General features: G+C 53.7%; 1 protein-coding gene across 1 annotated transcript in view; it reads right to left on the bottom strand.

The window, feature by feature from the left end:
* The window catches only part of ctnna1 (catenin (cadherin-associated protein), alpha 1), a 113,162-nt gene that overhangs the window by 82,856 nt on the left and 15,331 nt on the right, over positions 1-14,975 (bottom strand). The window contains exons 6-7 of the mRNA XM_035409060.1: positions 12,781-13,050; positions 7,263-7,466 (exon numbers count right to left, since the gene is read on the bottom strand). Of these exons, the coding sequence (XP_035264951.1) occupies positions 7,263-7,466; positions 12,781-13,050 (474 nt within the window). The remainder of the gene's footprint in view (positions 1-7,262; positions 7,467-12,780; positions 13,051-14,975) is intronic.

The raw sequence follows: 14,975 nt of genomic DNA, 5'->3' as shown, positions 1-14,975 counted from the left end.
TGACTCCCGATTCCCCAAATTGAATTCTCCGCCTCCTGATGGTGGCGGGTTGTGGGGGGGGGGGCGCGGCTGGGGACAGCAAGTTAATTAAGAGCGTATGGAGCCAGTTATGCAAGGCTTCCACAGTCGTCTACTCAGGTCCTTAACTGGCCAGGAAAAACGGTGTGTGAAGTGCAGCATGTTTAAGACTTTGTCCTTAAGTCATCCTTGATCTTTTTTAGCTTTTTATCAACACCGCCGCATGTTCGACGGTACAATCGACGGAAAAACATAAGGCCAGTAGAGACCTAATTTGACTTGATTTGAGTAATGTTCTGACGCAGGTACGCTAGCCCCAGTCTGGAGGGCTTCCGGCTTCAAGCTGGCATTACTCACACGTTCCTCCTGCGCCGCCCCTTCCTAACGCTTTCGGAAACCTCGCCGGAAAGGCCATTTACAAAGAATATTTCCATATGAATCCAAACAAACAGCCGCGTCGCTGTCTGTGGGAAAAACAGGACAGCGGGGGACGCCGGAAAGCAGCGCCTTACCTGCGGCTCCGCTTGGAGAGGCAGTGAAAAGGATGAGACAGCCACACGAACACCTCCACTCAACACCGTTACGCATGAGGAGGTGTAGCATGATTACGGCTGGACTCCACTGCGACAGCACTGACCGAACGCAGCACAGACGCTACGTGAGAGAGCACCAACCGACCGCTCGCCATTACCGCCGAACAGGCAGGGGGGGAACAGGCGAGCCAGCCGGGGCGGGGGGGGGGGGGGGGGGGGCAGCTCGGCCTCTTGCCCTGACCGAGAGCAGGTCAGTCTCCCCCGGGGCGCCGCCAACGCCGAATTTAGCATTAACCGGGCCACGGCGCGTTGTGTAATAGAAAAGCGGCGAGCTGCTCAAGTTGCCGTGGATACGGATGTCTGCAGGATGAGCGTGATGAATAAATCTTTCCCCCAGACGGGTACCGCGAGACGCGCTGGCGTTTAAAAGGCGGGAGGGGCGGAGGGGCGCAGTGGCGGGCGTCGGGCCCAGCTGTCCCGTGTCTCACGCGGGCCATCCCGGTAATGGACATTCGGGGGGGGGGGGGGGGGGGGGCACACGTTTAATGCCGCCCCGATGACGCCCCTCCTCCACTCCCTTTTCTAGAAAGCATCCACCTGCTTTTACCAGGTCAGCGGCGGGCACCGCTGGCCCATGAATTATTGAGCTCCGCTTCAGAGCTCGCCCGCGCCCCCGCCCACACGCCCCTGCGCCCGCACGCTCGCTCGCACCCCCGCGGCGCGCCGAGAATCTCATTTCTTTTCGCGGGGTGGGCGGGGGAGGGGAAGGGCGTTTTCGCAGGCTTGGGTCCGCTCCGGAGAATTCCGCAGGAGTCATCAGCGCATTCGATGGAGCGGAAGAGAAGGAGCCAAAGGCCCGGACAGAGTGAGAAACCGCAGCCTCTCAGGGAGAGGCTCAGGGAGGAGGAGAGAGACGGACGAGAGAGAGGGGGAGAGAGAGAGAGAGAGAGAGAGACCGGGAGCTGGAGACCGAGACATGAGAGGAAATGGAAAGAGGGAGGCAGGGGAAGATATATAGGGATGGAAAGAATGAGAGAGGTAGAGATATGGGGAGGGGGGAGAGAAAGAAAGCGGTTGAGCGAAATGGACCAATTAGGCCATTAGGACCGGATGACATATGACAACAACTGACGATGTCTTCACATGATCCATCCGTGATAGGCTGAGAACCTGATCACCTGTCGCCCTGCTGTGTATGGTCCCACCGCACTGAGGACAACACACAGTGGGTCAAAATGACCGTTACTTCACATAACACTGAACATGGTTGGAACTGAACATTTCTCTGGAAACACCAGAATGACTGTACTGATAACACTCAACACAGTGTGTCAGAATGAGTGTAATAGGGATAGCACTCACTCATGGATTACGAACTGCCGTGCTGACCATTTCTCAGATGTATTATTCCATCAGAGCAAAGGCTGCTGCAGAGTCATAGAACACTGGCAGATCCTAACAAAGTTCATGAAAGTTTAACAAGCGAAATGTTCAAATTGCGGCCTGATGCTGATAAATGTTTCAGACAGGAACTTGCTAATTCATAACCCCAGACTCTAATATGGGGAGAAATGTGCAATTCTTCAGAGGCATACAAACACAGTGAAACTTCACTGCATATGTTGGGCCCGCTAAAATAGTTTTCCAGAATCTTCCACCCTGTGCAATTCCTCCTGAACCAATTTGGGTTTCCATAGCAAAACCAGTCCATCTACAGGGGCCCTGATTGACCCCCCCCTTCAGCACACCCATTTCATCAGAGGAGGGTGGGGGGGGGGGGGGGGGGCAGGGTCCAAGAACCATAGAGTTGTACGGACACATAACATCAATGACGCTCCAATATGAAAGCAATGTGTCGGGCCATGAACATTAAGGTCTTACGATTCGGGCAAAGGAAAGTGATTGACAGTGAGAGCTCCATCCATTTTAGGGTTGATGGTGCCTCTCAAACACCGTCACAAGGGTTTTTCTACTTTCTTCCGCAACAATAACAAGAGTTTGGAATCCGAGGCTTGAAATTCATGGATGAAGGAGGTGAATTTATTTATTTTTTTTATTTATTTTTTAACTATGCATCAAAGTCCAAACTGCAACAAGGGACTGCAGTTTTTTTATGACCATCTTCATAGAACTAAGGCCTTATGATACATACGGCTTAAATAATGAATCAACACCAGGCTCCAAACGCCAGCCAGAAGTGAACGAAACAAACTTCATTAATATAAAAATATGACTGGAGCATCGTTAATATTACCCGCGTGGGTGGGCAGGGGAGGGAGGAGGGCGTGCCCGAGCGATCGCTTCATCCCGAGAGCGGCCGTCTGCTCGACCCGAATCCTGCTAAAAGCAGCCTCGTTAAGCAGCGTGGAGTCGGCGGCGTGTTTGTACGCCTGGAATAAACAGCACTGAAAAAACAGACATAATTATGTAAACAAAATGTAAATAACAGTAACTCGCGGCGGCGCGAGCGGCTTACCGCCCGCTCCCCAACTCGCCAGGGAAATGGAAACTGCGCCTTTTCCTTTCCTCCCTTTTTTCTTTTTTTTTGACGGCAGCCTTTCGAATGCTAATGCGCGGCGCGGCGGCTGTAGTGTTTCAAAACCAAGGGGAGGTTCTCTCTCAGGTCGCGTGTTTAGCCTGAGAGCGTTAAACCTTCAACGGCGGCGGCCCGAGCGCCTGCTCAGCCCGCTCGGCCCCCGAAAAACGGCGCTAAAGAGCTTAGCGGTTAGCGGTTAGCCGCCGCGCTTTCTTAATGCGCCGCGGTGTCTTTCGCCGGCCGCGAGCGCATTCGCCCCAGACTGGCTGCGGAATGCGATGAGTGTTTTTCCCCGTTTCGCACTGGATGTGAGAGCGTAAGAGCCGTTAGCCGGCAGCGGGGAGCGGCGGCGGGCGGTGAGGACGTGGTAAACCATCGGGATGACGGAGACTTCGCCCAGCGCCTAGCGGAGCGGGAGCGGTCCCCTCGGAGAGAGCCGGGGAGCCCGCGCCCGTTAGCTCCGTGTCACCGGCGGAGCGGAGCCAATCCGGAGGGCCGCCGAACCCTCTTCCCAAACCTCCGCCTCTTATGTTGCCTGAGCGTCGGGAGCGGAGCCCAGGTCCATGTGATTGGGAGGAGGGTGGCGGTGCGGTGTGCAGTAGCTTTTCTCTCCGCCGTTCTCTCGTCTCTTTTGTTTTTCCCGCCCGTATAAATCCCACGGGACGGGCTTTTTCGGAGGAGCGGCTCGTAAAACTCTCGGACCAAGGACGACGGAGGAAGGCGGGGGGGGGCGCCGAGGCCGCCGAACGTCGAGTAACCTTCGGTGAAACAAGCGCCCGCGCAAATTCGTTTCTGATTTTAAATTGCCACTCCGGCGCTCCTGGCTCTGAGCTGCCTGACATTCAAGCGTTCCGTGGCCTACGAGACATCAGCAAGAAACAACACTACCCAGCAACCCCCACCCCCCACCCCCCCCCAGAGAGCGGAACGAAAAATGCTTCTCTCGTTTTTTTTCATGTTTCACTGAGAAGAGATCTGCATTCACTCACGCACTGAGCCTGGAAAATTAATAGCATTAATGAATTATCAGTTATTTGTTGTGGGCTCCTCTGCTCTCTGTGAATACTGATGAGGAGGAGCAGGTCTTACACTGGCTCTGGCGGGTTCCCCTTGGTCCAACGCTCCGAAAAGGATCAAAGCGATCAGTTAAGGATCTCACGGTCGGAATATGCAAATTAACGGTCATTTGGCGCATGCCGTATCTCCGCCCCGTCTGTACTATTCAACGCGTCTGCGTCGCGTGGGCTAAACGTTTAAAACGAGAAGAGGTTTAAACAGGGGTACGCTCTCTAATAACAGGTATGAAGCCGCGAGCTCATTTTACTGAAAGCTGCTAGCCCAGCACGTCGTCTCTGCGTGACACAGACCAAGAATGAAGTGCCAATTTCGCGAACACCGCCAAGCTGTGAAGCCAGACTCCCTTTCCCCCAGTAAGGCCGGTTTGCCAAACGCAAAGTGTTCTCAAGCATATTTCTTCGCAGAATGTCAAGAAAATATTGAGCAAAAAATAAATAAATAAAAAAAATACAAAATCTGGCAAAAATCACGTTTTCGCTACGGTTCTGAAATCCAGTGATGGCGGGAAGCCGCGATGCCCGTTTGGCCGCACGGCTGAAACTTAGGAGGGAACGCGGCGTTCCCTGAATCGAGGCCAGCGCTTCACCCGCGAAACCCGCGAGGAAACCCAGCGGCCGTGTCAGAGCGCTGCGAGAAACGCTACTACAGGAAACGCTACTGCGGGAAACGCTACTACGGGAAACGCTACTGCGGGAAACGCTGCTACGGGAAACGCTACTGCGGGAAACGCTGCTGCGGGAAACGCTACTACGGGAAACGCTACTACGGGAAACGCTGCTACGGGAAACGCTGCTACGGGAAACGCTGCTACGGGAAACGCTGCTGTGGGAAACGCTGCTGCGGGAAACGCTACTGCGGGAAACGCTACTACGGGAAACGCTGCTACGGGAAACGCTGCTACGGGAAACGCTGCTACGGGAAACGCTGCTGTGGGAAACGCTACTGCGGGAAACGCTACTGCGGGAAACGCTACTACGGGAAACGCTGCTGCGGGAAACGCTGCTGCGGGAAACGCTGCTGCGGGAAACACTACTGCGGGAAACGCTACTGCGGGAAACGCTACTACGGGAAACGCTACTACGGGAAAGCTCCTGCCTGCCCCTCCAGGCCAGTAGCACAGCTGGGTTCTCGTTCCTCCCCCCCAATCAGGAACCATTTTACACCGGGGACACCCGTGGGAGCAAAATCTCCAGCCACTCAGAGGCGGCGATCAATTAGCTATGGGGCGCAGAAGAAAAATGGCGGTGCCACGGGCCTCGGGGGGGGGGGGGGGGCTTGAGTACGGCTGCCCTGCAGCGATGCTCAGCGGAGCAGACCGGTGTTTTACTAGCATTACCTCAGCTCCGGCACACCGCTTCATGCTCCCTAAAACCTACAACCGCTGTCCTTTTAACCGGGACATCCCGCAAGCCAGGCGGCGGGTCTTTCCACAGGAACTCTATATATATATATAAAAGGAGGGAGGCTTTTTATGAGTGACGGAGGCGAGCGCGTAAATCGCGATCGGGCGAGCGCGACCCTAAATCAAAGGGGGTTGCGAAAGGTAAAAAGCCCTGGAATGAGCATTCTGGGATATCGCTGACTGCGGAACGGGGGCCGGGGAACGAGGCGGGCGCCGGGGAGGCAGAAAATAGACGCAGGGAACTGCGGGGGTACTTTATTTTTATCTAATAATACAGAGCGAACCAAAGTGCCATTTCTACCCAAGGAAAACAAGCACCCAGAAGAACATGCAAGCTTTTTTCCCTTCTCCGCAAATAATAATAAATAAATCGGCACAAACACGAATCACAAACGGGCTATTTCTCCAGGTGACAGAAGAGAGACGGTTATTACTGCAAAAAACCATGGCACACACCCACCCACCCACACACAACGTTTTAACTGAACTACCAGTGTATGAATAATTATAAACATGCAAATATAGACTGGGAAAAAGAAAACTATTTTGCATGTAGGGGGACTCCCTGAAATAAACTCAGTGTTAAAATGGCTCCTGAAATGTCCTCCTAAGACAGCAGTGGGTGCACAGAACAGAACGCAAACACACATCACTCAGGGTCCAAAGACACTAATGAAACACCACAAATAGACCCGAACCCATATTAACCAAGTCTAAGACACGGGCCCAAATGCACCAAAACAGGAGCTAGAGAGCTTCCACTCAGACATGTACGTGGCGATCGTAACGCACACAGAAGCGGGAGGAAGGCTTTAAGCCCGAAACAGGCCCAGCGCCAGGAGCGGAGTGTCAGTATGGACTGGCGCATGACACCCATGCATCAACAGGGAACAGCAGCGTCAGCATGTTTGAGTGACCCGCACAACACGTTTAAAGGCGCATAAATAGGGACTCATAATTTGCATGTACCCAATATCAGTAAGTGTAAAACAATGTGGAGCAGTGTACAAACAATGTAGAACGTATAGAACAGTGTAAATACCATGTAGAATGATGCAAAAGTGTAAAGATCATGTGAAATTGTGCACAGCAGTGTAAAACCATAAAGTGTAAAACTGTAAAAAAATGTGTGTGTAAAACAGTGTGTAAAAGTGCAAAATGGTGTAAAAGTGTAAGATGTTGTATAACAGTGTAAACAGCGTAACGCGGTGCGTAAGGCAGTGTAAGATGTTGTGTAACAGTGTAAACAGCGTAACGCGGTGCGTAAGGCAGTGTAAGATGTTGTATAACAGTGTAAACAGCGTAACGCGGTGCGTAAGGCAGTGTAAGAGGTTGTATAACAGTGTAAACAGCGTAACGCGGTGCGTAAGGCAGTGTAAGAGGTTGTATAACAGTGTAAACAGCGTAACGCGGTGCGTAAGGCAGTGTAAGATGTTGTATAACAGTGTAAACAGCGTAACGCGGTGCGTAAGGCAGTGTAAGATGTTGTATAACAGTGTAAAACAGCGTAACGCGGTGCGTAAGGCAGTGTAAGATGTTGTATAACAGTGTAAACAGCGTAACGCGGTGCGTAAGGCAGTGTAAGAGGTTGTATAACAGTGTAAACAGCGTAACGCGGTGCGTAAGGCAGTGTAAGATGTTGTATAACAGTGTAAAACAGCGTAGCGCGGTGCGTAACAGTGTGAAGCAGACTCACGTTGCCCATGTACTCGCTCAGCAGGTCCTGCAGCGCCTGGCGGACGGAGTTGCACTCGGCCACGATGCGCTCGCGCCGGTCGTCGCGCGTGCAGGACGAGTCGGCCATCAGCGCCGCACCGCTGATGATGCTCTCCAGGCGCTCCTCCAGGGAGGGGCGGAAGCGCTCCTCGCTGAAGTTCTGGGGGTCGACGATGATCTGCTTCTGCGGGGGGGAGGGGAGGGTGAGAGAGACAGGGGCGCAGGGTGAGCGGACCTGACATGTGGAGCTTACTCAATTTAGAGAGCGAAGGAGACGGATGGAGAGCACAGAGAAGGGGACAGGGGGTGAGAGAGGAGGGGAGGAACAGGAGGAAGAATAGAACAGAGGCGGACAGACTGAGAGACTTCAGCTCTCATACGGGGACAGCACAAGTAGTGTCAAGTCGAGAGACGGCGGTAAAGCTGCGGTGGGGGGTAAACTGAAGGCCGGTTCCAGAGGCCAGGCGCCACCGTAGGGGGTAAACCCTCTCAGCCCGTCCAGAACCAGCAGAGCCTCCACACGGGACCCCCTTAACATTACAACCAGCAGGCCCCCACACACAGGCCATCCTATCCCCAACACACACACACACACACACTCACTCACATACTCACACACACTCACACACACACAAACACACACACACTCCTGCTCACCGGCCTGGCTCAGCCAGCAGGGCCCGGGGTGTGTGCCGGCGCCCAGAGCGCACTCGTGGGGACGCGCCTTTCAGAATGTTTTACGCTTCGGATCCGCCGAGCTATTTAAAGGCAATGACTCTGTCCAATTTAAAATACAGTAATCCTGGAGCACCTATTTGAGATAAGGATTCGCCTTGCACATCAGAGGAGATTACCCAAGAAAACCCATTAGCCTAATATTAATTTTACACACTTGCAGTGGGAGCGAGCGCGTGCGTGTGTGCGTGCGGGCGAGTGTGTGTGTGTGTGTGTGTGTGTGGTACGGCGTGCGTGCGTGCGTAGTGGGGGGCAGCGGAGTAAGCAATTTAAAAACATGAGTGTGAAGGCAGCGATGAAAGGCTGGTATCAGTCAGGCAGCGGTGCAGAACAGACAGTGGCTGTGTGAGAAGAGCCGCTTTAATCTGCCTCTGTCTGCCCCGCGCCGGCTCCCCTGGAAACGTAATGGCCGGTAATGAATGTGAAAGGAAGGAAGCCTCCTTTCGCACACGCGCCCGTGTGCCGACGCGCAGGTACACACCGCAAGCATTTACCCGTGATTACGGTACACAGCGTTTACACTGTGTGAACTGCGTGTGCATGAGGTTCCGCAGATATGGCTGCATTACACACACGCGCGCGCGCGCGCACAAACACACACAAATCCAGCTATAAACCAAGATAACACCTGATACGTTCTGCACACACAGAACATTACAAGAAAAACAACCCAATCAATGCGTAGAGAAGGGCTCAAGTAGTACAGCACGCATGTTCCTCCGGGAGGAGGCGGGGCCGAGAAGGGGCTGAGCACAGTCCCGCGGGCGTCGGCCCATCTCCTCGACGGACGCCGCTACGGACCGGACTCTCCATCCCAAACTCAAACGCAAGCAAAATGAGCCGGTGACAATGCTACGCTAACACTAGTGTACGAGAAACTACGGTCGCTAACTAAACTGACCCCTGACCCTGCCCAGTGATTATATAACGCCTCACTCTTAACCTATAGACATGGGGGGGCGCGCGGTTTTCGAGAGCCCTTGGAATGGCCATTGGCACTGTATGGGATTGGAGCGGACAGCATCCAAAACGAGGTTTTTAGAGCTGCTGTTCCGCTGCTGAGGCCTCTGACTGATTTAATATCGCCACTCGAAACCCATTCATTTGCTCACGCTGATAATAACGAGGCCATTTCTGCATTCCAAACTCATTTTTAATTCAACGGCCGGGTGGAAAAAAGGCAGGTCCCGCATCGGAGCCAAAGCCAACCAGGGGTGACCGCAAGCCCCGGTCCCTCCCACAGCTGACCCCGACCGCACGGCACCTAGCTCCCTCCCAAAACATGCCCTCTAGTGGCTGGAACAGGACACCACAATGCATCTAATCTCAAGCAAAAATAATTCCTACATTCCAATTTGGTCCAGAAAGATTCAGCTCGCATTATGTTATAGACCCCTGACTGAGTCGACTGAAACTGCCTTCCAAGACTGCAGCCCCACCCAAACGAGATCCTGATTGGTCAGAAGTAGTATCCGACCATTGGTTTATCAGCAAACAGGTCCCCAGGAGTCAGGCAGTTCTGACATCAAGGTGTTAACCAGGACAGGCTTGTCATACCATACAGCTTCACATGGAGGATTAGTCTACGACAGAGGCAACGTTCAGTCTGAACGCATGGGTTTCACAATGCAATGCAGTGCAGTTGCAGATAAAGCCCTGTCAGACAGGCTTGCCTCCTCTGTCCAGCGAGTGCATCACTGTTTCAAAGCACAGAATACAGAGGCCATTTAAGGCAAACAGGTAGCATAGCGCAGCAGTGATTTAAAGAGCAGTAAGGAACAGGCAGCTCGTTCGTGCTCGGTTTCTTGAGGGGTAGCTGTGAAGGACCATGCTGAGAAAGTGATAAGTATGTAAAAATGTTGGTGCCTCTGGCTGCATAAGCAATCTTCAACTTTGACAAACCTCCCACTCCCTCCTCCACCACTCCCCCGGTCCCCCCTGCTGAAATATGCAACAATTTGTCAGGTAAGAAAAAGCTACGTTTACCAGCGACATCGCCGCTGACCCCCGTTGCCGCGCGTCACGTTTCCACGGCAACCAGACAGTGACTCACTCAAAGAAGCTCGGGCTGCGCAAAGAAAGAATTCGACAAAACGGGGGGAACAAACAGACCAGCAGGCTAGCCTGTGCGCGCGATGACCGCGTCGGCGCAGTCACCGGCTGCAAGGCACGCTGGGAAACTGATGTGCTGTGCGCAGGTTAGCCCTCCTCGCCTCGGGCTTTCTGAAGGACGCGCTGCCTCTGCACTGAGTGACCCCCCCCCCCCCCCCCGCCGCCCCCCTGAACTTTCCCCTCTCTTCCGTTTGGCCCCCGACTCTCGGAAGACGTGGAGCCCTGCTCTGTGGGGCGGGGCCGCGGGGGGGGATTGAAACGCAAACCCCCCCGCTTCGTGCAAACTGCTTCATGATCATAAAAAAAACGCTTCGTGATTTACTCCTCCCTGCCGTTTGCTGACTGGTGAAACCAGAGAGAGAGAGAGAGGGAGGGAGGGAAAGGGAGTGAGAGAGAGAGAGATGGTGAAATAGAGAGTGAGAGACACAGAGACAGGTAGAGAAAGAGACAGAGAGAGGCAAAGACAGAGACGAAAAGACACAGACGCAGAGGCACAGAGGGGAGAGAGAGAGAGGGAAAGGGAGAAAAACAGAAAGAGAGTGAGAGGGAGAAAGAGATGGAGAAAAATAGAAAGGGAGAGAGAGAGAGAGAGAGAGAGAGAGAGAGAGAGAGAGAGAGAGAGAGTTACAGAATTTTTGCCCCCAGACACAGCGGCTTACTGATTGTGAAGAGTTTTTTTCCCAGGAAGAGGAAGCCGAAACAACCCCCACAACTATGTTTGCCCCGTACAACCAGGTCAACGGACGCACGCTGCAGTCAGGCCACGCGTGCATCAGCGAGGACAGCAGTCACAGGCAATCTGAGGCAAAGCTCAGCGGGACCTGGCCCAAAACAATGGCTGGACTCCGTCTGCACGAGTCCTCATACCCCGTCCACACGCTCGCGGATGCCTGCTCCTACTCAATAACTGCGGGCCAAATATGACTCAAGAGCTGCCCCTACAGGTGCACAAAGGAACTGCACGTTCCCTCCCACACACACACACACACACACCAACATCCGAGCACATCATTTGGTTTTGTTTCTTTTCCTTCTCCTTTTTGGTGAGACAGCGAGGTCCTGTGGCTCCGGTGGCTTTGAAAAGAGGGAAAGTGAAAGGGAGACTGAAGGGTGGGTGTGTGGGCAGGGGAGCGGAGGGGAGGGGAGGGTCAGCGGTTCGTCGACGTCAGAAGAAGGGGAAGGAAACCGCGCGCGGGGCAGGGAGCGCTGCTCTGCCCGGCCGCAGACGCCTCGGTGAGAGCCCGCCGCGTCCGCCAGCCGTGGGGGGGGGGGGGGGGATGAGGATGACGAGCGTTAACCTATCGCGCTGCAGCCTGAACTCGGGCGTGCTTCCGTAATTAACGGCCATGTTCTCGGAGCCGCCTTAACGCGCGCGATCGGTGGGCTTTCAGCAAAAGCCGCATTAGGCGCGACTCCGTACTTTGCCTAATGTCTGTCAGACCACCTGACATTTAGCAGTGGCTAAGCGAGTGTGACCTGGATAAACCCCCTTATTAAAGCGGTGCTTTCCAAAGGTCGGCCCCGTTGGCAACTTTTCATTAGCGACAGGGGAGCGGCGTGAGTCAGCGCTGAGTCACCCCCCCGGACACGCAAGCGTTAATTACGGGAGATCGGAATCCCCGGTCGGAAAAGGTACTGATCCGAGAGCGCGTCGTCCGTCTTCCACCCCGCGCGGAAAACCGCGAACATCGCGGCGGGGTGCCCGTTTCCCGTCAAAGGTGACGAGTCTGAGCTTCACGGCAAGAAAAAAATAAAGAAATAAAAAAACGCCTTTTCAGCCGTATCTACGGCAACAAAAATCCCCCGGAACGTGCCCCGCAGCCCTGTATCAGAAACCTTCCGGAGAATTCTGACGCCGGAATCGAACGCTTCTGGGCGCGCTCAACCTCCGGAGCAAAAACACAAGCACCGGGTTATATTAAATATTAATATTTGATGAACGGACACGGGGACAAGGGGCCTGTTATTTGCATAAGCTAATTAAAGGTCTGCCCATTAGTTCAACTAATTAAGAATAAGCCAATATTAACACGGGCGGCTATTATAAACACGCCAAAATCATTTTCGGGGTTTTTTCCCCCGGTGGGGGTAACTCCGGGTGTCACTGGCGGATGATTAGATTTAAAACTTTCCCTCTGAATGCGGAACGCATCGTCCCGGCGCCGCGGTGGGAAGCGTTTTTCCGGCCAAGTTGAGACGGGGTAGTAAAACACCCCGGGAACGTTAACTGATGAGAGCAGGCCATTGGAGCCGTCCGCACTCTTCATATCTCCTGCTGTCTGAAGCGCAGTCCCTGGAGGGGCCTCTGAAGCACCGCTCCGAGCATTTTATAAATCTCCCCGAGTATTAGCGTCGCGCACGCCGGTAAATCACGCTCGGAGCGTAACAAGTTTTGAGGACGGGCGATAAAAAACCCTGCATAAAGTGACTTTTCTTTGATAAAGACATTCAGCCTGGCACACGGTTGAGCAGGCTGAAGGGGGGGGGGGGTGGATTGAGGAAGGCAGCCAATCAGGGCGCAGGAGAACAGACCCAGCGGTTCTAGGAAAGAGCTGAGGACCCTTGATATGGACAGTATCCGGTACAGGGTCTTGAATTTCATGGCACAATGCGCACCCACACACACACACACACACGCGGCAGGGACTCACGTCGAAGTTGTTGAGCGCGTAGGCCAGCTCGCCGCCGCCGGGCCCCTGGTTGAGGGCGGCGTCCTCGGAGGCGGTGGCCTGGGCGGCGTTGGAGATGCCGGACACGGCGTGCTGCAGCTGCTTGTAGATCAGGTCGCGGTTGGCCTTGTAGGCCGCCACGTCGGGGTGCTGCAGGCAGGCGCGTGAGGCCGTGTACAGCATGGGCACGTTGCGCTGCAGAACGCCCCGCGCCGCCGCCATCTGGTCCTTATGGTGGACGTCCTTCAGCTCCTGGAACGAGGAGACGCCGCCCCTTTAAAAACCCCGCCCAGTTTGATGACACGCCCTTTTAATGTCTGGCCCTGCCCATTTTACTGCCCGGCCCATGTTTAATTACAAACCCTCTTTAACATCTGGCCCCACCCCTTTTGACACCCCATCCCTGTTAACACCCAATCCCTTTAAAAAGCCAGCCGCGCCCCTTAAAACATTTTTTCCTGTTTTGTTTTTTTAGTTGTTTTTCGCTTTTGTTTTTTTTGTTTTTACTCCAGTGTAGCTTGCAGTTCCTTAAAAATCGCTTTTTTCTGAAAGCACAATTCGCTCACGCCCGCTGACAAACTGCCTCCGTTTAACTGAGTCATCCTCAGCAGCACCTGGCCCCGCCGTCATTTCCCCGCTGTCAGAAAGGTGTCACACGGCAATAATGCAGCAGGAAGAATTAGCCTCGCGGGCCCGCATAAACAAGCTCAAACGGGCGCTCCAGCCAATCAGCAGCCAGGAACAGCGTCGCCCCCGCAAAGGCCCGCGTTCAGCGTCTCCTCTTCTCGAAGAATCGCAATTAACCAAACGAGGAAGGAGAAGTAAAAAAAAAAAATAGCGAGAAATTAAATGACACATCTCTCGCCAATAAATAAACAAGGGCGCCGCTCGATAGCTGCGATAGCTCACATCTTACCTGCCATAACTATCGACTGGCCTGCCAGGGCGCCTCACGATTTATCACAGCACCCACGACGGTGATGTCCCCTTTATTAATCACTTAGGCCAGGAGTGGGGGGAATCCCGTTCCTGCAGGGGACGCATCCGTCTCCGGATTTCCTGCCAACTTTCGCTCTTTATTTACTCCACCCCATCGGTTGCGCCGGGGCTGCACGACTCCGGTCCTGGAGGGCTCATCCGTGCGCGGGTTTTTCTTCCGACCAATTACATTAGTTTTACTTTTCTGACAGCTCTGTAAACTACGCCGGTTCGCCGTGGTACTAGAGCACAGTAAAACCTTTACGATACACTTGGAGTCTGAGGCTGTAGCCGGTGCTTACACGAGTGTCAGATCAAGATACGATTGAGCTAATTAAATCACTCCGAGCCGAAGTTGGCACAAAATCCCGAAACGGATCGGCCCTTGCTGAGCACCCCATATTTCACACCTCTAGTATTTTAGCGATGCTCGCTGATTGAACTCATGAATGACTGCTGAAGACTATTCTCTCATCCTGATAGGAAGCATTCTACGGAGGCCTGATCTACAAGTAAAGCATTGTTTGCACATGCAGCTTTTGTAATGACCGCAGTCAGGGTAACTGGTATAAACAAAGACCTGAGTATATACAGCTGCTTCAGATCTGACCAGGGTTCCCCATCTCTCACGAAAGCAGTCCAACTGCTGTTCTACAAGCTGTGCTGTCGCGGTTCGGCTGCACCTGACCCCGAGGCCTGAAACTCCTTCCTGAGTTAGGACTTGACCCAAGCTCGTTTTTCCAACTGAAGCAGGGGTGCATTCGATGTGTGGGACCCCGTGAATCAGGGGAGCATTCAGGCGCCAGCTCAACAGGGACTTTTTTTTTTTTTTTTTAACATGGGTCCATCAAATTCTGCACAATTTCCAGAGGCTCTGCTTCAACCAGCCAATCAGACTTCTCAGTCTGAGGATGAGGATGGTCACATCCATGCATCTTCAGAAAGGAGTTTTTTTTAGAGCAGCACTTGATGACAAAGACGAGGAGAAGGACACAGACCCCAATTTCCATCGCCGTGATGAGTGACACCATCGCTAATCATCGCCTTAAAATTAAGAGACGAATAACCCAATCTGATTTTCACAGCGGCATTAATGAAGGACGGGCCTAAACCCCGGCGCTGGGGGAGGTTTCGCCGGTGTTCCTCGTTCTTTCCCGGTGGTGCGAGCGAGCGAGCGAGCGCGGATCTCTCTGCGGGGG

Source organism: Anguilla anguilla, chromosome 3 (assembly GCF_013347855.1).
Source record: "Anguilla anguilla isolate fAngAng1 chromosome 3, fAngAng1.pri, whole genome shotgun sequence".
NCBI classification, from domain to species: domain Eukaryota; kingdom Metazoa; phylum Chordata; class Actinopteri; order Anguilliformes; family Anguillidae; genus Anguilla; species Anguilla anguilla.
Note: the sequence above shows the minus strand (reverse complement) of the source record. Positions and strands in the feature narration are given on the sequence as shown.